This window comes from Littorina saxatilis, linkage group LG4 (assembly GCF_037325665.1).
Source record: "Littorina saxatilis isolate snail1 linkage group LG4, US_GU_Lsax_2.0, whole genome shotgun sequence".
In the NCBI taxonomy this organism is placed as follows: Eukaryota; Metazoa; Mollusca; class Gastropoda; order Littorinimorpha; family Littorinidae; genus Littorina; species Littorina saxatilis.
This window is the reverse complement of record NC_090248.1, coordinates 3,442,701-3,465,009: the sequence shown is the minus strand read 5'-3', so window position 1 is coordinate 3,465,009 and position 22,309 is coordinate 3,442,701. Positions and strand designations below refer to the sequence as shown.

The 22,309-nt window shown below is 43.5% G+C and overlaps 1 protein-coding gene across 1 annotated transcript in view; it reads left to right on the top strand.

Annotated features, from left to right (window-relative positions):
* The window catches only part of LOC138965698 (uncharacterized), a 268,534-nt gene that overhangs the window by 17,899 nt on the left and 228,326 nt on the right, over positions 1 to 22,309 (top strand). Inside the window, exon 2 of the mRNA XM_070337874.1 lies at positions 22,288 to 22,309. This exon is cut by the window's right edge and continues 224 nt beyond it. Within this exon, the coding sequence (XP_070193975.1) occupies positions 22,288 to 22,309 (22 nt within the window). The remainder of the gene's footprint in view (positions 1 to 22,287) is intronic.

Genomic DNA, 22,309 nt, shown 5'->3' with positions numbered 1-22,309 from the left:
AAACATCACGCTGATCGTAGAGTATCAACCCAAAACCTGTTTCCGTCAGTTTGGTGACAGCGTTTCAAACGCAAGACGAGCAGGAGACCAAGACTCATCAAAAACTATCTTAGCTGAAACTTTCAAACTGCTCGGTAACTCAGTCTACGGGAAAACCTTAACTAACGTGGCCAACCATCGTGATATTCATTACGTTTTGTCTGATAAGGCCTCAAAACTGATCAACAATGGTCGTTTTCAAAAACTAACAGAAGTAACAGATTCTGTCACTGAAGTAGAGATGGTTAAAAAAAAATCAACTGGTCACTCCCCTCTCAGATTGGTTACTTTGTTTACCAGTACGCTAAACTACGCATGTTGGAGTTTCATTTTGATTTTCTAGATAAGTTTGTGTCCAGAGCCGACTACCAGCTTTTGGAAATGGATACAGATTCTCTATACATGGCGCTTAGCGCTTCAACGTTAGAAGAGGTGGTTCGTCCTGAACTGCGAGAGCAGTTTTACCAAGTGTATAACCAATGGTTCCCCGCACAAGCCTGTGACCAACCAACATGTTCTAGCATGTGAGGTCTTGTGTCTCTGTGGACAACCAATACTCAGACGTGATCAGTCTCTAACCTAACATTATGTATGACTGACTGTAGAACAACTCGTGTTCGGTGTAAAATGTACTTGCGATGTTTATAACACCTACATAAAACCAACAGGTAGCTATCTGAGTCTAGTTGTTAAAGCTTTTTATATTTTTGTAAATCAGCTCTCATCTCTCCCGCCTCACCAGTCGAGCTAACTCCTCCACCCACCCCACACCATTTGTCTAGCACTAATCTAAGCATTAAACCCTAATCAACCCTCGGGGTAGGCAAACCACCTCCTATTAAACTTCTCTAACTGCTGGCCACCTCTGGTGGTTTTATCGGCGAGGGGGCTCCGCAAAGAGTAGGGGTACCATTTTTATCGCCTTATCCTGACACCTCTGATAGTTATTAGCGTCATAAAAGAGAGTGCTCCGCGAAGCGCGGATAGTAATCCTGTCATTACCCCAGCTGAAGTGGTCATTAGTACCGAGCAACAGGTACAGGCACATGAAATCACATGACAAAATATAAAACGCAATAAACCGTTTATACGCAATCCCTCTTTATCACTACTTAAACACAGGCACCTTAACCTATAACCTTCTATCAAAATACGGCTGCGCGGCTGCGCAGCTGCGCAAAAAAAAAGGGTCCGGTTCGTGCGCGAATACTACTACTCATATTGTTCACTGGTAAAAAAACTAAAAGGGCTAGAATCATGAATGATATCACATTTTAGGTTTTTTTGGGGTCGGGGAATTCGATTCAGATGTTATTTCAATGATCTGTGGTCAAAATTCAATATGGCCGCCATCCGGGTTACTTATCGATCACAGGTAAAAAAACTAAAAGTGCTAGAATCATGATATATACCACATTTTAGAAGTTTTCGGGGTCGGGGAATCCGATTCAGATGTTATTTCAATGATCTGAAGTCAAGTTTACCCCTCATCGACACTGTAAAAGTCATATTGGTGTCTCATCGTGATCCCAAAAATCCTGTCCCATCATTAGCTGTATGACGCACAAGTTTTATATCTCTCTATACCACAGAAACAATCGTAAGTTTATGTGTAAAACTTTTCCTAAATATAAATGCTAATCGGTGAAACTGGCCAAACCCTGCATGCAGCATATGTCATGGACAGATTGGAAAAGGCTTCAGTATCAGTAACTGATTCAATCAAGCGGAATAACATGCTAACCTTCGCCAACCGACCTGACCCCAATAAGAAAAAAGGTACAAAGGACAGCGGCGTCCAGAGTCAGAACATGATGTTAATCACACAACTTTTTCTCTCACTCCAGTCACGTCCCGATGCCGACATGACAGACTTCTTTCGGTTCGAAAATCAGAGAGAGCCACCGAGCCTGGCGGATCGATCGAGGGTTGCTGCGATCAGGGACAAAATCAGACATTCTTAAGTGCCTCAATGCACCCACTGGCCGCGCAGATGCTGCCAAACAAGCCACAATCGTGGTGTTGGACATGGCAGCTGTTATCCACATGGTGCGACCCACAACAGCAAATACATTCAGCGAGTATGTGTCACTCCACATTGTACCATATCTGGAGGCCCAAATCACAAGCAGTACCCAACGCATTGACGCCATATGGGATAATTACCCAGAGGAAAATAACCTCAAAGCGCTCACACAGCAACGACGTGGAAATGGCCCACGGACAAGAGTCGGTGATGGCAGTACTCCAATCCCGAAGCGTGACTGGAACAGCGGATTCCTGAAAAATGAGGAAAACAAAAAGGAGCTGTTCTCTTTCATCACCACACAGATCTCCAAGGCTGACATGGACGGAAAGCTGCTCCTGAGTACCCGCTTCGAGACCGTGCTCTCCAACAAGTATTGTGACCTCACAACACTTCAGCCGTGCAACCATTCCGAGGCGGACACCAGGATCCTCCTGCATCTGGCACATGCAGCAAAGCAGGGTCATACAACAGCCTTTGTTCGCACTGTGGACAGCGATGTCGTAGTTTTGACAATCCGGTTCTTCGAGTCCCTGGGCCTATCAGAGCTCTGGGTGGGCTTCGGTACTGGTAAAAACTACCGTGACATACCAGTCCATACAATCTCCTCTGACCTTGGCCCGTCAAAATCCTTGGCACTACCCCTCTTTCACAGCTTAACGGGGTGCGACACGACTTCACAATTTCTTGGATGTGGCAAGGAGACAGCATGGGCAGCATGGACAAGCATACCGGATCTCACCAACACACTAGTGGCTCTCACGCATGACCCTGACCTCTTCAGTCTTGAGTCTGTGCATATGCAGCGCCTCGAACGCTTTGTCATAGTCATGTACAGCAAGGGGTGCAGTGCAGCTGATGTCAACACGGCCAGATATCAACTCTTCTCCACTGGATGCAAACTGCTGGAAAAGCTTCCACCTACCCAAGCCGCACTGTTCCAGCATGTAAAGCGAGCGCTACTACAGGCGAGTTTCTACTGGGGTCAGGCCACCTCAATCCAGCAAGAAATTCCTGACTTCAGTGAGTGGGGCTGGCACAAAGATGGCACCAATACCTGGCAACCACTATGGACCACTCTAAGCGACGCTTCATTGGCATGTGCCATTCTCTTGCAATGTGGCTACAGATGTCTCCGAATTATTTGAATTAAAATTGTTCCTGAATAATCATTGATTTTTTGGTATAATTAGAGGTGTTTGGGATATTTTGGTTCAGATTCTTCCAATAGCACCTTTTTGTGACCTTGAAGGGTAAACTTGACTTCAGATCATTGAAATAACGTCTGAATCGGATTCCCCGACCCCGGAAACCTCTAAAATGTGGTATCAATCATGATTCTAGCACTTTTATTTTTTTTACCTGTGATCGATATGTAACCCGGATGGCGGCCATATTGGATTTTGACCTCAGATCATTGAAATAACATCTGAATCGGATTCCCTGACCCCAAAAAACCCTAAAATGTGATATCATTTATGATTCTAGCATTTTTAGTTTTTTTTACCTGTGATCAATATGTAACCCGGACGGCGGCCATATTGGATTTTGCCAATATGGCGTCCCCATGGGGCGCCCGTCTTGGCAGTCGGCAAAAATGGAAACAGTATGGCATGGGCGACCTCTGGGCCAAATATGGTGCTTTTGGAAGAATCTGAACCAAAATATCCCTACCTACCCTGACTATTTTGCATGCCCAGCCAGCAAGACATTAGCGGCCGATAATCGGCCGAACACCCTTCAAAAAGTCGGGCCGGTGACGTCAAAACATACGACGCGGGTGTTGGCCTGACTAACTTTTGCAAAGAGGCAACGATGCGGCCGATAGGCGGCCGAACACCTGCACTATGGCGGCACGCATCCGGTCCGATGTTAATCGGCCCGATGACTTGTTTGACCTGCGGTCCGACACCTTATGCCGACATCGGGAAGATATCGATTTCAGCGGGAAGACATCGGGACGATGTCGGCATAAGGTGTCGGGCCGCAGGTCCAACAAGCCATCGGGCCGATTAACATCGGACCGGATGCGTGCCGCCATAGTACAGGTGTTCGGCCGCCTGTCGGCCGCCTCGTTGCCTCTTTGCAAAAGTTAGTCGGGCCAACACCCGCGTCGTATCTTTTGACGTCACCGGCCCGACTTTTTGAAGGGTGTTCGGCCGACTATCGGCCGCTAATGTCTTGCTGGCTGGGTGCAGCTACAGATACAGCAGTAAGTACCACCCCCCCCCCCCCCCCAAGTGCAACAGTGCAAAATTCACTTACAGCTACAGCTACAGCAGTATAACCCCCCCTCCCCCCAGTGTTACAGTGGAAAACAAACCTACAGATACAGCAGTGTGTACAACCCCCCCCCCCCCCAGTGTAACAGTGCAAAACAAATCACCAGCTAGAGATACAGCAGTATGTAGAACCCCCCGCCCCTACCGCCCTCACTGTAACAGTACAAAACACACCTACAGCTACAGATACAGCCGTATACACCCCCCCCCCTCAGTATTACAGTATAAAACACACCTACAGCAACAGATTCAGCAGTATATACAACCCCCCAAGTGTAACAGTGCAAAAATTACTTACAGCTACAGCTACAGCAGTATGTACACCTTCCCTCCCCCTTAGTAACAGTGCAAAACACACCTACAGCTACAGCAGTATGTACAACCCCCAACCCCCCCCCCCCCCCCACCACTGTAACAGTACAAAACTCATTTACAGCTACAGATTCAGAATTATGTACATCCCCCTCCCCCCGCTGCCACCACTGTAACAGTACCAAACATACCTACAGCTTCAGATACAGCAGTATGTACAACACTCAACCGCCTTCCCCCGTGTAGAGTGCAAAACACACCTAGACCTACAGATACAGCAGTATGTATGTTCTGCGCGAACTTAGAATCCGGTTTCATTCTAGAATGGACCGGGTCCAGGTTGGAATTCTAACCCTGCGCAAGTACAGGGGTGCCATTCTAGAATGAAACCCTTGTTGCTGGTCCATTCTAGAATCGGCCGTGCGCAAGGTTGGAATTTGGGTCCAAGTTGGAATAGTCATTTCAGTTAAACTATCACACAACCAAAGCCACAAATGTGGATTTTCTGTTTGTTTTTGTTTTTTGTGTGTTTGGTTGGGGTTTTTTCGGGTTTTTTACACTTTACTCAAAGACATCGTGAATTGGGATTGTGATGTTCTGAAAGTGATTACGATTTTGAGAGACACTCAGCACTGATCGCTACGAACGGAAATTTCCGGACTGACAGTGTTTTGCCGATCTCGCTTGTAACTTTTAATCTTATTCATATACATGAAGTTGGTCTTCTGAATTGTGAAGATATAATGTCAACTTTTTTTTAAACCTGTGACAACAGCTCTATAACTCACTCTGTCCTTCTGTTGGTCTGTCTGTCGGTTAGTCGGTCTGACCGTCTGTCTGTCTGTCTGTCAAAAAAATTGTCAAAAAACCGGACATTTCCGAGAGGGAGACAGCGCTGACATTGCAAGCGGCCGCAACCGGCTCTCATCACAAAAACAACTGCCCTGCAAACAATACCGCCCTGGTAGTCCCCCTTGCTATGGTCTGCCTTTGTTTATTGCGTACTCAGGAGTGTCAACTTTCTTGACATGACATGACATTCGCAAGATCGCCAAAGGATTTTTTTCAGGGGTAGACAAATCAGCCCCATTTTATCAAAGGGAAGGTGCAGGTGGAGATAATTCAAGGGAAGACAACTCTGTCTTACCTACAAACATTACGGCCCCCTTTATTCAAGGGTTTCATTCTAGAATGGCACCCCTGTACTTGCGCAGGGTTAGAATTCCAACCTGGACCCGGTCCATTCTAGAATGAAACCGGATTCTAAGTTCGCGCAGAACATGTACAACCCCCCCTCCCCCCACCCCCTGTGTGCAAAACACACCTACAGCTACATATACAGCAGTATGTTCAACCCCCCCCCCTCCCCGCGTACTGTAACAGTACATAACACACCTACAGCTACATCAGTATGTACAAACCGCCCCCCCCCCCAAGTGTAACAGTACAAAACACGCCTACAGCTACAGATAGATCAGTATGTACACCCCCCCCCCCCCCAAGTGTTACAATGCAATACCTACAGATACATCAGTATGTACACCCCACCCCCCAAGTGTAACAGTGCAAACCACACTTACAGCTACAGATTCAGCAGTATGTACTCCACCCCCCCCCCCCCCCCCCCCCCCCGTGTAACAGTGCAAAAATCACTAACAGCTACAGCAGTATACCCCCCCTCCCCGTACAGCTACAGCAGTATAAACAAGAAGGGCAAAGCCCATACGACTCACATGCTTGACCTTGACCTTTACATGACCTTGGCCTTCAGGGTCAAGGTCAAATAACTAAACCTAGCAATGACATCATACACTAAGAACTGCTTTACACATTTTTCCTACCAAAATACATGTGACCTTGACCCAAGGTCAAGGTCATCCAAGGTCATGCAACACAAAGCTGTTAATTCAAGACATAGGAAGTAAAATGGTGCTTATTAGCGAGCTTTAGATTGACCAACGAAACTTAGTTCGTAGCGATCCCTTTCGTTTCCGGTTATGCAATCGGGAAATCCCTGCGAACTTTTCTTCGCGCCTGCGGTTCTGAGGCGGTAGCACCTTTAGAAGCAGACGAAATGTTTGTCGTGCTCATCCAAACCAATGGCTAAAACATTGGATAGTGTTCGTGTGTTGCACCACACTTTGAATTGTTGGGTGTGACGAAAACTCGTGGTGACGATTTTAAACCATGTTGGGTCACGCATGGTCCAATCTTACATGGTCCAATCTTACATGGTCCAAAGTTACATGGTCCAACCTTACATGGTCCAACCTTACATGGTCCAATCTTACATGGTCCAATAATATATATATGGACCATGTAAGATTGGACCATGTAAGGTTGGACCATGTAAGGTTGGACCATGTAAGATTGGACCATGTAATATTGGACCATGTAAGATTGGACCATGTAAGGTTGGACCATGCAAGATTGGACCATGTAAGATTGGACCATGTATGGTTGGACCATGTAAGGTTGGACCATGTAAGATTGGACCAATCTTACATGGTCCAATATTACATGGTCCAACCTTACATGGTCCAATCTTACATGGTCCAATATTACATGGTCCAACCTTACATGGTCCAATATTACATGGTCCAATATTACATGGTCCAATAATATATATATGGACCATGTAAGATTGGACCATGTAAGATTGGACCATGTAATATTGGACCATGTAAGATTGGCCCATGTAAGGTTGGCCCATGTAATATTGGACCATGTAAGATTGGACCATGTAAGATTGGACCATGCAAGGTTGGACCATGTAAGATTGGACCATGTAAGATTGGACCATGTAAGGTTGGACCATGTATGGTTGGACCATGTAAGATTGGACCATGTAAGGTTGGACCATGTAAGGTTGGACCATGTAAGGTTGGACCATGCAAGATTGGACCATGCAAGATTGGACCATGCAAGATTGGACCATGTAAGGTTGGACCATGTAAGGTTGGACCATGTAAGATTGGACCATGTAAGGTTGGACCATGTAAGGTTGGACCATGTAAGATTGGACCATGCAAGATTGGACCATGCAAGATTGGACCATGTAAGGTTGGACCATGTAAGATTGGACCATGTAGGTTTGGACCATGTAAGGTTGGACCATGTAAGATTGGACCATGTAAGATTGGTGTGCATCAGTGCAAAACACACCACCAGCTACAGATAGATCAGTATGTACCCCCCCCCCCCCAAGTGTTACAATGCAATACACACACCTACAGCTACAGATACATCAGTATACATACACCCCACCCCCCAAGTGTAACAGTGCAAACCACACTTAAAGCTACAGATTCAGCAGTATCATGAGTATGTACTCCACCCCCCCCCCCCCCCCCCCGTACTGTACAGGACAAAACACCTACATCTACATCTACAGATACAGCAGTATGTACTCCCCCCCCCCCCCCCCCCCCACTGTATAACAGCAAAACTAACATTAAAGAAAAAAAACCAAAATCACTTACTCGCTGGATCCGTCGGTAATTGTCCTCGAGTTGACGTTAACAGCTTGAACACACCTGTAGGTTTCCATCCGTCCTTGGCTACACAATTTTAACTTGTCAACTATCACCGCCACCACGTGGCACTGGGACCAGCACTCAGATTGAGATCCCGAGGCGACATTCGTCTCGGATAACATATCATCAATGTGCTGTCCAACATTCGCAAGAATGTCTCTTCTTTCGATATTAACTTGAACTAAGAAAACAAATAAACTTCGCTCACGCGGGAAAGTAGCAGCTAGCCGGCCATGTTCACACTCAATCTTGTTTGTACCGTAAGGAAAGCTATTAGAGTATTTCAAGTATATATGATGGCGTATTTTTAAAATGTAAAACTCATGGTTTGAGCTCATGCTGTATTTGATTGCAAATATACAAACAAAACTTACAATTAATTATCCTACTCCTATGTGAAAAAGTCAACAAATATGAATAATTTAGTTTCGCATTTGCAGAGTCATGTCACGCCGTTCCCGACGCTTGAACAGGGGACGTAACAAATGCTAAAATAATGATAATAAATTCAAGTTGTTATCTCCCGTAACTCTGCATATTTTTATCGACAGCAACATTGCGTCGGGCCGATGTCGGGGTTTTGCCGAGTTTTACACACAGTCAAAATGATATCGGCGCGACAACGGACGTCGACACACGACATTTGACGACGTCACCCGACTGAAATCGTCAGTCGGCCGACGAAAGCTTGCTAGCTGGGTGCTTTACTTCATGTCTACACTATACGTACCTTATTGGAATTCAATTAACCTTATTCTAATTGCATTGCTTTATATAATCATACGTGTTTGTGTATGTATGTATGTGTGTGTGTGTGTGTGTGTGTGTGTGTGTGTGTGTGTGTGTGTGTGTGTGTGTGTGTGTAAAATCAAAATTGAATGCTCGTTTATTTTATTTTAATGTTGTTTCAATTCATTGATTCTTTGACTACTGACTGAATTATTGAATGCTTTAACTGCATGTTTACAGGACTTTCTTTAGGGGGGAGGGGGGGTTGCGTTTGTCATTGAGGTCAAGGGCTGTATAGGGTGATTTTCCATCCCGGATCTACACACTACACTAAACCACTACAGTGCCCAATGCCATTTCTGTTTTAAATCACATTTAACTGCCAATGGATGTTCTCTGGTATCAGGCTGTGACAGCCGGTGGTGATAAAGTGTATGTTGTGATGAACATTGTTTTGCCATGCATGTGATAACGTATATATGAGTTACAACTGTGAATGAGAGAGAGAGAGAGAGAGAGAGAGAGAGAGAGAGAGAGAGAGAGAGAGAGAGAGAGAGAGAGAGAGAGAGAGAGAGAGAGAGAGAGAGAGAGAGAGAGAGAGAGAGAGAGAGAGAATCAATCAATCAATATGAGGCTTATATCGCGCGTATTCCGTGCGTACAGTTCTAAGCGCAGGGATTTATTTTTATTTTTTCAATTTGTATTCAAGGCGCAGGGATTTATTTATGCCGTGTGAGATGGAATTTTTTTACACAATACATCACGCATTCACATCGGCCAGCAGATCGCAGCCATTTCGGCGCATATCCTACTTTTCACGGCCTATTATTCCAAGTCACACGGGTATTTTGGTGGACATTTTTATCTATGCCTATACAATTTTGCCAGGAAAGACCCTTTTGTCAATCGTGGGATCTTTAACGTGCAAACCCCAATGTAGTGTACCCGAAGGTTTTTCGTCTCATCCGAAAGACTAGCACTTGAACCCACCACGTAGGTTAGGAAAGGGGGGAGAAAATAGCGGCCTGACCCAGGGTCGAACACGCATCCTCTCGATTCCGAGCGCAAGTGTGTTACCACTCGGCCACCAAGTCCCTGAGAAGAGAGAGAGAGAGAGAGAGAGAGAGAGAGAGAGAGAGAGAGAGAAAGAGAGAGAGAGAGAGAGAGAGAGAGAGAGAGAGAGAGAGAGAGAGAGAGAGAGAGAGAGAGAGAGAGAGAGAGAGAGAGAGGGAGAAAGCCGGTTGTGAAATGATAGCGGCAACAACAGCATCAAAACAATGATAACAACAATAACAGCGACGACAACAACAACAACAACATCAACAACAAAAACAAGTTCGTTTCTGCTTTTAACTCTGTTAGCTTTAATATACTTATTTTATCTCCCACTTTGAAATTATGTCTGTGTGCATGTGTGTCTGTCTCTGTCTGTCTCTGTCTGATTATATCTGTCTGTCTGACTGTCTGCCTGTATGTCTGATTATGTATGTTTGTATGTCTGTCTGTCTGCTTGTCTGTCCCTGTCTCGCTGATTCTCTCAGGCTATGTATGTAGAGGTTACATGCCGAGTCTCAGTGATTATTAAAAATAATGGTCGAAGTTGGCGGATCATGAAAAATGCGAGCTTCAGCGAGCTTTTTCATGACCGCGAACTGAGACCATTATTTTTAATAATCACTGAGACGAGGTGTGTAACCTCTTTATTCCTCCTTTCTTCAGTTATTCAAAGAAAACAGGAGTTTTTGTGCGAAAGTTTGATCGAATCCGAATCACTCAACCAGTCAACCTGCGCAGGCGATCGATTAATGCGCGGTTGTATAGTTCCGTGCAAATCATTCCATTCTGTTAACACTTCTTGTCAGTTTCCCTGTTTTGGACTAAAATCAAGTACACAGATATATATGCTGTTATTCTGCTGTGGCGGTAAAGGCAGATATTGTGTGTTTTGTTTGTTTTAGTATCGCTTAATGTTCTTTCGTCAAATGGGACTAGCAGACGAACTTTTGCACCCGTGTTCTAACGTTAATTACTGTATAAAGTTCAGTTTTCTGGGGAAAATGGTGTATGAAACCGCTTTATGTTGTTTAAATTGATGAGATGTGTGCATTTGGTTGCGTGTGATCTGTTTATAAAATGAAATATTGTTGAAAACTGACCGTCGGATTGCAGTCAGTGTTGTCGAAGAAACTGCGTTAAAAGAAGGGGAACTACTCTTGTCGCTAGAGTATGAGTTACTTGCCTTGGGAATTTGCTTGTGATGAACGGTTTGTGCACGGCAGATCTAGATTCAGAAAACAACCGAACTCATGGATTTTATATGGAGATTCATGTGTTCAGGCCTGTAGTTGTTAATTTAAATGCGGTATGTTTGTATTGTTTGCTCCAGAAATGTATACTTCGTACATTAGAGCGTTCGGAACTTTTCAGTCGCAAAAGTAGTACCGAAACAGAACAGCTTCTCAACCCATTGCACTATCGAGGATTCAGGCTGTTGCTGGCTCGTTATTTGTTTGGTTGCTGGGTCATTATCGAAAAATAACTAGCTCTACAAGTTTACAGAGGAAAAGAAGCAGAGGGGGGAATAAATGTCTCTCTCTGTTTCTCTCTCTGCCCCATCCCCCCACACTCTCACGCCCTGTACAGTTGCCTAAAAATCTGCTTATCTGTGTGTCTGTCTGTGTGTCTGTCTGTCTGTCTATGTGTCTGTCTATGTGTCTGTCTGTATGTCTATGTGGCTGTATGCGTGTCTGTCTGTCTGCATGTCTGTCTGTGTGTCTGTCTGTGTGTCTGTCAGTATGTCAGTGTGTATGTCTGTGTATGTCTGTCTGCATGTCTGTCTGTGTGTCTGTCTGTGTATATGTATGTGTGTCTGTCTATGTGTCTGTCTGTCTATGTGTCTGTCTGTGTGTCTGTCTGTGTGTCTGTGTGTATGTCTGTCTGTGTGTCTTTGTGTCTTTGTGTATGTATGTCTGTCTGTCTGTCTGTCTGTCTGTCTGTCTGTATATATGTATGTCTGTCTGTCTGTCTGTCTGTCTGTGTATGTGTGTGTCTGTTTTATGTCTGTCTGTGTGTATGTCTGTGTGTCTGTCTGTGTGTCTGTCTGTGTATCTGTCTGTGTGTCTATCTGTCTGTCTGTGTGTGTGTTGGTCTGTGTGTATGTCTGTATGTGTGTCTGTCTGTGTGCCTGTCTGTGTGCCTGTCTGTGTGTCTGTCTGTGTGTCTGTCTGTGTGTCTGTCTGTGTGCCTGTCTGTGTGTCTGTCTGTCTGTGTGTCTGTCTGATAGATAGAAATATAAATAAACATATTTATCCTACATACGTGAGAGAGACACCCGTGAGATAATAATCGTTCAATTCACACGTGTGTATATCATGTAAATGAGGTCATGTCAAGCAAGTCTGACAGGGACCTGTTTTTCCACTGCTTATGATGCCAAAGTCACCGAGACAAATGTCATTATAGAAGAACAAAATTGCGCTCGCTAATTACCCTCGATGAATTTTTTAGAACTAACACGTCACGCCACACTTTCAGATTGACGTTTCTTTGCTTTGACGTAATAGATTGCACGAGGCTTTAGAAGAGATCGAGGTTCCAAAACAAGCGTCTTCAATTTAGCTGCCTCGACTGCAGGACATTTTCAGTCAAATACACGTAAGTACAGTATTAGGATAAACAAAATACTACATGGCTTGCTGTGTCGTACCAGATTTACACTCGTTGCTTTTTCAAATAGTGAACAGCTCGCTTTCGCTCGCAGTTCAATATTTAAAACAAACAACTCGTGTAAATCTGGTACGACACAGCAAGCCATGTAGTATTCTCTCTCTCTCTCTCTCTCTCTCTCTCTCTCTCTCTCTCTCTCTCTCTCTCTCTCTCTCTCTCTCTCTCTCTCTCTCTCTCTCTCTCTCTCTCTCTCTCTCTCTCTCTGTATATATAAAGGGGACTTTGCTCTGTAAATCTCGGTCCCCCTTGAGGAGGGTCTGATGCTCCCAATAGGCTGTGTGTGAAGGGATTCTTATTTCTCTCTCTTTCTCTGCTAAGAGATTTTAACGAATCTCGGATGAAAGTCTCTGCTGACTTTCAATTGTTTCTAACACAATATCTGATGTTTTGTAATGTGGTCACCGTGAAAGTTGCATCGCCTTTAAAGCGATCCAATTGAATAAAGCAGAAAACTTCTTCTTTACCAAGTCCTGTGTTGAACAGCAGTGAAAAGTTGACCGCTTTTCCTGTTTAACCTTTTCAAAATTAGATCTAACTTGTTCGCGTATCCATTTCTGGATCTGCAGGCTGGTACAGAGTTACCTCCCTTTAGGCTTTTTCAAATTTCCCTTGTTTTAACCTAATTTCTTGGTTAAAACTTGTCTAAATTTCTAAATTCTTTCTTAATAAATATCAATTCTACACTTTGGCCTTAAATCAAAGTGTTTCCCTTCACAGATATCCTCTTGGGGTTGTCAGATGAGGGTAGTCTCCCGTGCCAACAGAAGCTACCATTCAGAGAATGGTTTGCTTCTTAGTTGGATACCATGGGTTGACAACTCTCGCCATCAGTACCACCTGACCACTGATGAGACACAATAGTGTCGAAACACGTGTCTGGTCTAGGTACAAATACAATGGTCCTCCTCAGGACTAGATTACCTTGCGATACGTCCCCCACAAGGGGACTTTGCTCTGTAAATCTCGGTCCCCCTTGAGGAGGGTCTGATGCTCCCAATAGGCTGTCTGTGAAGGGATACTTATTTCTCTCTCTATCTCTGCTAAGAGATTTTAACAAATCTCGGAAGAAAGTCTCTGCTGACTTTCAATTGTTTCTTTCACAATATCTGATGTTTTATATATATATATATATATATATATATATATATATATATATTGTAACAGATGGCTCTATTATCCGGAAACTTTAACCTGAACATTTGCGGATCTAACTTTTGTACTGAGAAACATGTGATACAGATCTAAAAGTGTTTTTCGTTGACACACGTGAAAGACTGGAAGACTTGTGGACAAATGTCATGATATCAACTGTGTTAGAATGTACTCACCAGAAAACCACTGCACAGTTCGTAGCAGGATACTTTTGCTGACTAGTTCGTGTAGTTTTTATTCGGAATCGTGTTCGTATCGATCGCTTTCTTATGTTACGAACACAATGGAACATAATCTTCTCTTCGATGACGCCATTTTGGATGACGTGTTATTCGAGATCTCATCGAAGAAGAACGATAAAGGAATGTTGTTTTATGAAATGGGCATGTAATTATTACTGCGCATGCTTTTTAGAATTGATTCATTATTGATAAGATAATGATTGAGTGAAAGGAAACAGAGATTTAGTTTGGAAAGATAAATTGTTTGAACGTTGTTAGAGGTTACCTAGAGAAACGTAAACAAACACTTTTGGTCGCTTTGACTTGATGATGTGATACACGAGATCTCATCGAAGAAGAACGATAGAAGAAATGTTGTGTTATGAAATGTGCATGTAAATATGGTTATGCATTTTAGAATTAATTCATCATTGATAGGATAACGATTTAGTGAAAGTAAAATAGAGATTTAGTTCGGTAAGAAGTTGTTAGAAGTTACCTAGAGAAACGTAAACAAACATCTTCGATCGCCTTGACTCTAAGACGATCGAGAGTGTCGGTTCGTTGCTAAAGGTACGAGATAAACAGACGAAGAAGCAGAATCAAGGTATGTTGTGTATGTTGTTAGGACATGTATTGGGGTAACGTAGACAGACAAGGGAGATCGTTATAGACAAGCGAAACGTTAGGGGTAGCTAGAGGTAACAGGTAAACAAACAAGGAAGGGGATAAATAAAGAAGGGAAAGGAGAAATCGGGGCTATGCTATGAGATGCGATACTGGGCTGGAGAACACTAGGTTCTAGTCTACAGGAGAAATCGGGTCTTTTCAGTTCTAAGTCTTTGCTATGCTATGCTGGGCTATGCTATGTTTATGGTTGCTGTTGTTCTAAGCTACAAGGCGGGGTTCTAGTGCGGGGTTCTACGAGGGGCTTTTTAGACTGTTCTACGCTACGAAGACGGAGCTTCTTCGAGACGGGACAGGGCTATGAGATGCGATACTGGATTGGAGAACACTAGGATCTAGTCTACAGGAGAAATTGGGGTCTACGGGAGAAATCAGAGAAAGAAGAAGTTTTAGCAGTCAACCATGGAGCCGTTCAATAGATGTTTTTCTGGCTGAATTATTGCCAGAGTTATTATATGTCATTCATATTTTATATGTGAACGAATGATGCATTGAGATACGATCTGAATACACTGACATATTCAGATGATTAAATCTGAACCTCGAAATCTGCAACAATTTGTGTCTGTTTTTATTCTTCGTCTTCATTCACACACAACAACAATCAACAACGAGAGCAACCAGCATATATATATCCCATGACCTCCCTTCTTTGTCTCTGTTACTTCAGTATGGGTATATATGTTGTATTTTTATAGCTCAATAAATACATCATGGACTCCAAAAAATATATGATAGTGCAGATTCCGATTTGGGCAAAGAACTACTTTCCTCCCGACCTTTGACCTTGCGCCAAACAAATAGATTGTAATACACTCTTAATTGCTTTGCTGCTAAAGAGTTCTATCCGCAGTTTTATTAACCCGTGCATAACACTAGTTTGAACAGTCGAACACTATCACAATGCCCATGGCTACAAACCAAAACAAAAAAACGAGTACCCTCCCTTGCATCGAAGCAGACGACTGTTAGTGAGAGTCTGTCACACAGGTCTGTCAGCAGTGTCGGTGTGGGAACTGACAGAAGCTAGGGAGCACAGATAATAGAAGCCCTGTCACATAGACTAATCACACAATCAATACACATTTGGCTCATGTTTTAAATGACAGTTTCGAGTTTGTTAGTCAAACTCAAAGCAACAACACTGGTCTGGTGTCATGCGTAGCGGGACCGAGACGCGTCCTTACTGCATCGTTTGGGGTGGCTTCGCTTCGTATCAAACATCGACTGTTTCGCGTATTTTGCGAGCAAGTCTACTCTTTTGCCTGGCTCGTGGTAGCCATATAAACAAGAGGCGAAGCCTTCAAGGCTCACGTAAGAAATCGTCAAACAGTAACACAAACTCAATCACTCCGTCACACACACACACACACACACACACACACACACACACACACACACACACACACACACACACACACACACACACACACACACACACACACACACAGTAAGCATAGGTGAAACTATGCAAGAAAGCGAGACCCTGGATCTGCCAAGAAGTCTCGGCCCGCTCACAATAACAATGACCGAGACTTTCAGTAATTCCTTTGCGTGACGTCTAACCCTCTTACGTCATACTGTGACGTCTTCAAATAGTTTCTATCACACACGTCGAACACTTTTGACCGAGACTGACGTAATCCATAGACTCGGAAATGTTAAAGTTTCTACCACAGACATACACACATACATACATACGCACGCACGCACGCACGCACGCACGCACGCACGCACAGACAGACAAAGTTTATCATCGCATAGGCTACACTTACGTGAGCCAAAAACCACTCGTGTTGTAACCTATACATATATAAATATATATATATATATATACATATATATGTATAGGTTACAACACGAGTGGTTTTTTATATGGCTTGTATTTCAGTCAAGACCCAGCGGATGAATATCATCGGGAGACACGAGCCTCTGGCGAGTGGCTCTCGATTGAGAGCTGGGTCTTGACTGAAATACAAGCCATATAAAAAACCACGAGTGTTGTAATCTGTATATCCCATTCTACCATCAAACACAAAGTGTAGACTACTAGCGGCACTGTTGCGATCTGTGGAGAGTGAAACAGTGGTGCCAGCGAGACTTGGCCCTTTTGCAACCTTAAACTAAGTGACCGTCGCTGAAAAAAATAAAACGAATGAGTGCATCGATAAGTACGCGGTAACACTACTTTCAGACCATTTAAAAGCTTTAAGTAAAGGTTCATAAGTTGCAAGAAAGTAATGAAGTCGTATAGAAATTAATTTAGTTGAAGCGCACAATTCTTTTGTTTTGCTTTTCAGGTCGGCAGAACGGGCGAAACCGGGTTGGCACCCATTTGGCTTACTCGATTCAGAATCGATTCCACGTTGTTTTTCTCGAACGTATTATTATACAATCAGGCTTATTGACAGAGAAGCAAATTTTAGGGAACAAATATGTAGGTTTAGATTTAACCATTTGCTCCCTATTTGAAATGTATCTACGTGATAAACTGTTTTGCGAGTGTGTTTGCATGGATGAACCTAAACTGGTACGGGACCCAGTTGGTGAAGTCGCGAATTGCTGACACCAAGTCTGTCACCGCCGATTGATTGTATTTTGAAGGAATACGACTGGATTACGGAAAAATGCACACATGTTAAGTTCTTGGATACCTTCATCGCCAATGTGGACTTACTGCAGAGCCAGGCAAAAGAGTAGACTTGCTCGCAAAATACGCGAAACAGTCGATGTTTGATACGAAGCGAAGCCACCCCAAACGATGCAGTAAGGACGCGTCTCGGTCCCGCTACGCATGACACCAGACCAGTGTTGTTGCTTTGAGTTTGACTAACAAACTCGAAACTGTCATTTAAAACATGAGCCAAATGTGTATTGATTGTGTGATTAGTCTATGTGACAGGGCTTCTATTATCTGTGCTCCCTAGCTTCTGTCAGTTCCCACACCGACACTGCTGACAGACCTGTGTGACAGACTCTCACTAACAGTCGTCTGCTTCGATGCAAGGGAGGGTACTCGTTTTTTTGTTTTGGTTTGTAGCCATGGGCATTGTGATAGTGTTCGACTGTTCAAACTAGTGTTATGCACGGGTTAATAAAACTGCGGATAGAACTCTTTAGCAGCAAAGCAATTAAGAGTGTATTACAATATATTTGTTTGGCGCAAGGTCAAAGGTCGGGAGGAAAGTAGTTCTTTGCCCAAATCGGAATCTGCACTATCATATATTTTTTGGAGTCCATGATGTATTTATTGAGCTATAAAAATACAACATATATACCCATACTGAAGTAACAGAGACAAAGAAGGGAGGTCATGGGATATATATATATATATATATATATATATAGAGAGAGAGAGGGAGAGCGAGAGCGAGAGATAGAGAGAGAGGGAAAGAGAGAGACTGAGAGACAGAGAGAGAAAGAGAGAGAGAGACAGAGAGACAGAGAGAGACAGAGAGAGAGAGAGAGAAGATGTGAGAGAGAAAAGAGAGGGAGAGAGAAATAGAGGGAGGGAGAGGGAAAGAGAGATACAGACAGATAAAACGACAGAAAGCGAGAGAGAGGAGGAAAACGAGAGAGATAGGGGGAGTGAAGGGGGTTGTCTTTTTTTTTTTAGTGTTCTATCGACTAAAGAAAAGCAAACAAAAAAATACTACTGATGTTTAAACGTCAATCATTGGTAAACGTAGGCAATGAGTATTTTGTACAATAGTGGTTGTACTTGTTCTACATATCGGTATGTTATCTTGAAACTGGGACATAGTTATGCATTAGTTGTACATGTATTCAGACATACAACTTTACACAGTCCTGTCTGTTGTACATTTAATTCTCCTTACACCGACCTAATGTAATTCGTTTGGCACAGAACACACTCCATCAATCTAGAGTTTACCTTTGCTTTCATGAGTAGACTTGTGGATAGTTTGAAGTACACAGGTATGTATTCGTGTGTCAGCGCAGCTCTCTGTGTGTGCATCCTTGTTTGATAAAGGCGCCTGCATTTTCATTTTGTTTTTCCTTCTCTCACCTCAACGCTGTTTTTCTTGTTCCCTTCCTTGTCTTATCGCGGTCACAGCGAGAGTTTCAAATCTGTTATCGAGTGCAAGCAGTGTGCAATTGCCTGACAAGTTTCCCTGTGCCTGTGGTGTTGTGTAAACAGTCTCAACTGCTGAATTTACTTCCTTGTTTCAAAATGTTTAAAGGCCCGGCAGGAGTATATAAGGAGCCTGACCTTCTGCGTTGGCAAATCATTTCAAACCTCTTGCAGGCAACGGACAAATACTGCTCCTACATTTTCTTTAATATCTCAGTTAAGCATGAGTTACGGTGTCAGATTTTTTGTTCACACAGCTGGTTTTCACACATTTACCGCCCTATGCACTTAGATAAGGTTAATTCTCCATAATAAAGAAGATATTTGTAAACAAACATTTCAATGGGGATCTTGTTCAAAGAAAAGGGCGGAGTCAACACTCTCCGACGTCACAGATTTACACCATGCGTTCCAAAAATAGCAAAACACGTGGCATGCGGCAATTTGGTTCCAGAACATGCTGTCTCAGGTGCATGTGTATTTGTTACATCGGATATGAAGAAAGAAATGCAACTAACCTTTACCACCAGTTGTGGCCTTGATAGGGTATTCCTGTGGGGTTGGGATAAAGCTCTCTCACTAATTTGAGCACACAGTCGGGCATCATAAATTTTCTCGGTTAATGTTTACCCGTGTTGGATTGTCTTGATGTAAGGAAGACGTCTTTTTCGCCAAGTACAATGCACAATTCCAAGCACCGCGTCGGTCTAGCATGGACCAATACTTCTTGTAGAGTACTTTTCTAACGCCGGAATTCCTGCGGTGTGGCAATTGGCCTGTACCTAGCCACCTCTGGCGATGCCGGATTTGTCACACAAGGGCTGCAAAAACAAAAGGCACACTGGCCTACCCCAGAGGAGAGCACTGTACTAGGACCCGTGTCTCCGCTTTCACAATTGCCTCCAGGATCAGATAACCAGGTCTGCACCCTAACGGTACTACACACACGAGAGACAGCCTAGCGCCTCTGTATCGAGGTCACACGATGATGGCCCAGCACCTCTTGGTACACAAGTCGAATCTTTTATTACACACCTTCGAGTTTCAAATGGCCACTGATTCTCAGTAAATAGTCTCCTTATTGCGTTCTCCTGGTCACTTAAAAGTTGAGAAGTGTTAAATCAAATTTCGCCATTTATTTCCACAGACAGAAAGAGATGTCAGTGCAATACAGCTTACAGACCGCAGCCTGGCCCTTACTAAGTTACTATCACCATCGGATGTTGGAATGTGAAACACTCAGGTTTTCCCGCCATCTGTCGACAACACTGATTGTGTTAGAGGCTCTCGCTGGGTGGAATAACAGACCGTGTTCCAAAGTATGCGTATACACTACGCAGATTATCACCGTTGACTTCGTCTACATGGTCCCGCTAACTATAATTACTGTCCCTGAAAGTGCCTCACAGGATGGGCAAGTTTACTTTCAAAACAGAAAGGGGTAATCTAAACTCGGTTTGTTCTAAGTGGACATGGGAAACAAAGGGACTCGGATCTTGGGTCGCCCCTGGCAACACAAATGGAAGAATCCAGGATATGCAAATGGTCTTCTGCAGTTTATTCCAAGGTGGTAGGGGGTTGAAAGGGGGAACGAACGGGAGGGGGGAGGGCGGAGGGGACAGTGGTCGGTGGAGCTACTATACTAAGACTGCAGCAATGTAGACTGGTGATGTGAAATCATCACCCACACATTTCGAGGTACCCTCCCCCCTCACCATTCGGTTCACAAGCCTGTTTTTGTCCTTGGTCAGTTTGAAAATGATTGGTTTGTTCAAGTATTCCGCCAAAAAAATGCGCCAAGATTTCCCTCCTCATTTTAGTGGTGTTTGACGCTTGCCCCACTCACTTAGTCAGAGTCTGATGCAAAAATTGACTCCAGAATTCTGTTCATTGACGTTGTGACGTACTAAACTTGTTTATTGTTCTCGGTTTTGGCTGATTCTGTGTTGTTTTTCTGTTAATATCAGCGAAAGTACCATCATAGCGGTGACTGAGTTACAGCAACCAAGACTAAGTTTCATTTTGTCCGTTTGACTAGCCTGACATCTACAGCCTTGACATTGTTATTCTGTTTCTCTCTGTGTGACTGATTTTTTTGACACAAAGGTTCTCTGTGTGAAAGTTCAATTGTATTGTAAATATAAACAAAATACGCAATCAATATGCAAGATATCACAAATGTTCAGAAACGAAAATATGTGAAAAACTCTGAAGAAGCTGAAAAGAAGAAATGCTGCTCGCACAGACAGAAAGCCAGATGGTAAAATTCAGTTTAGCGGTGAGAGAGAGGAAATTAATCTTATTTACGCCCAAGTTCAAAAGGTTAAAACATTTTTGGGAGAAGGAAATCCAAACAAAGAGCTTGTGGACACTATCTTGTGCTTTTTTTTATTGACAAAAACATTGAAGCTGATTTATTAGAGCGCCCTGGTGCCCCCGCGTCCCCAGTGCACTTTGGCCTGTTCGTGTTTACATCGCGTGCCACGCGTTGTGCTATTTTTGCTAAGCCCCGCCCCTTTTTCTGTTGCATTATGGGAGAGGCCGGATTGGCCGTGACGTGTTTAAGCACGGTGCTGATAAAATCCAGACTTCTTGTGTGGGTGAAATTCAGTCGGAAAGCATTGAAGTGAGCGCTGTGGTTTTTAATTCACGGTTTTTTGCTGTGTTTTGTGTGGACAACACCAAGAAATGGATCGTACCGGGATCGGTTTACTCTTGGTGTGTCTGCTGTGTGTGCCAATGAGTGTTCTCGGCCAAAACATGGGAAAGAATGAATTGTACTGCCCGTGTTAGCTTTCATATAACAGTGCACAGAATGTGTATAAGAACCCTATAGTAAGTCTATTTTGAGGGAACTAAAGTCAAAACAATTGTACATGCGACTTATCTTAAACTTGAATATGAATTAACTTCCAAATTTTAAATAATTATTGTTGTTGTTGTTGTCGTTGTCGTTGTTGTTATTGTTGTAGTTGGTGGGGTTGTTGTTGTTATTGTTGTTGTTATATGTAGTGTTTTTGTTGGTGTTGTTGCTGTTGCTCTTATTGTCGGTAGTGGTGGTGGTGTCGAGTGACTATAAGTGATTGACTGCGTGCTAGGAAGAAGCATCCATATGTACAGAGTCAGTTTTCAGGCGTATTTCAAGAAGGATGGGCAGACATGGGAACAGGATGTCGTCTTACCAGAAACTACACACATGTATCTTAATGCCACAATCCAATCTGACATCGGATACAACTACGGCTATAACGTCATTGGAAATAAGAATCGTCAAAAACAGGAAATAAAGTACTTATGAATAGTAATGCACAACTGTCCGGTAGTTTTTTTGTAATCACTCTACACCCACCCACCCACACACACACACACACACACACACACAACACACACACACACACACACACACACACACACACACACACACTCACACACACACAATTCGTTAATTGTTATGGTTTCTATTTCTGTTATTTTTGATCAGTGAATGTGGCGCCGGGAAAGAC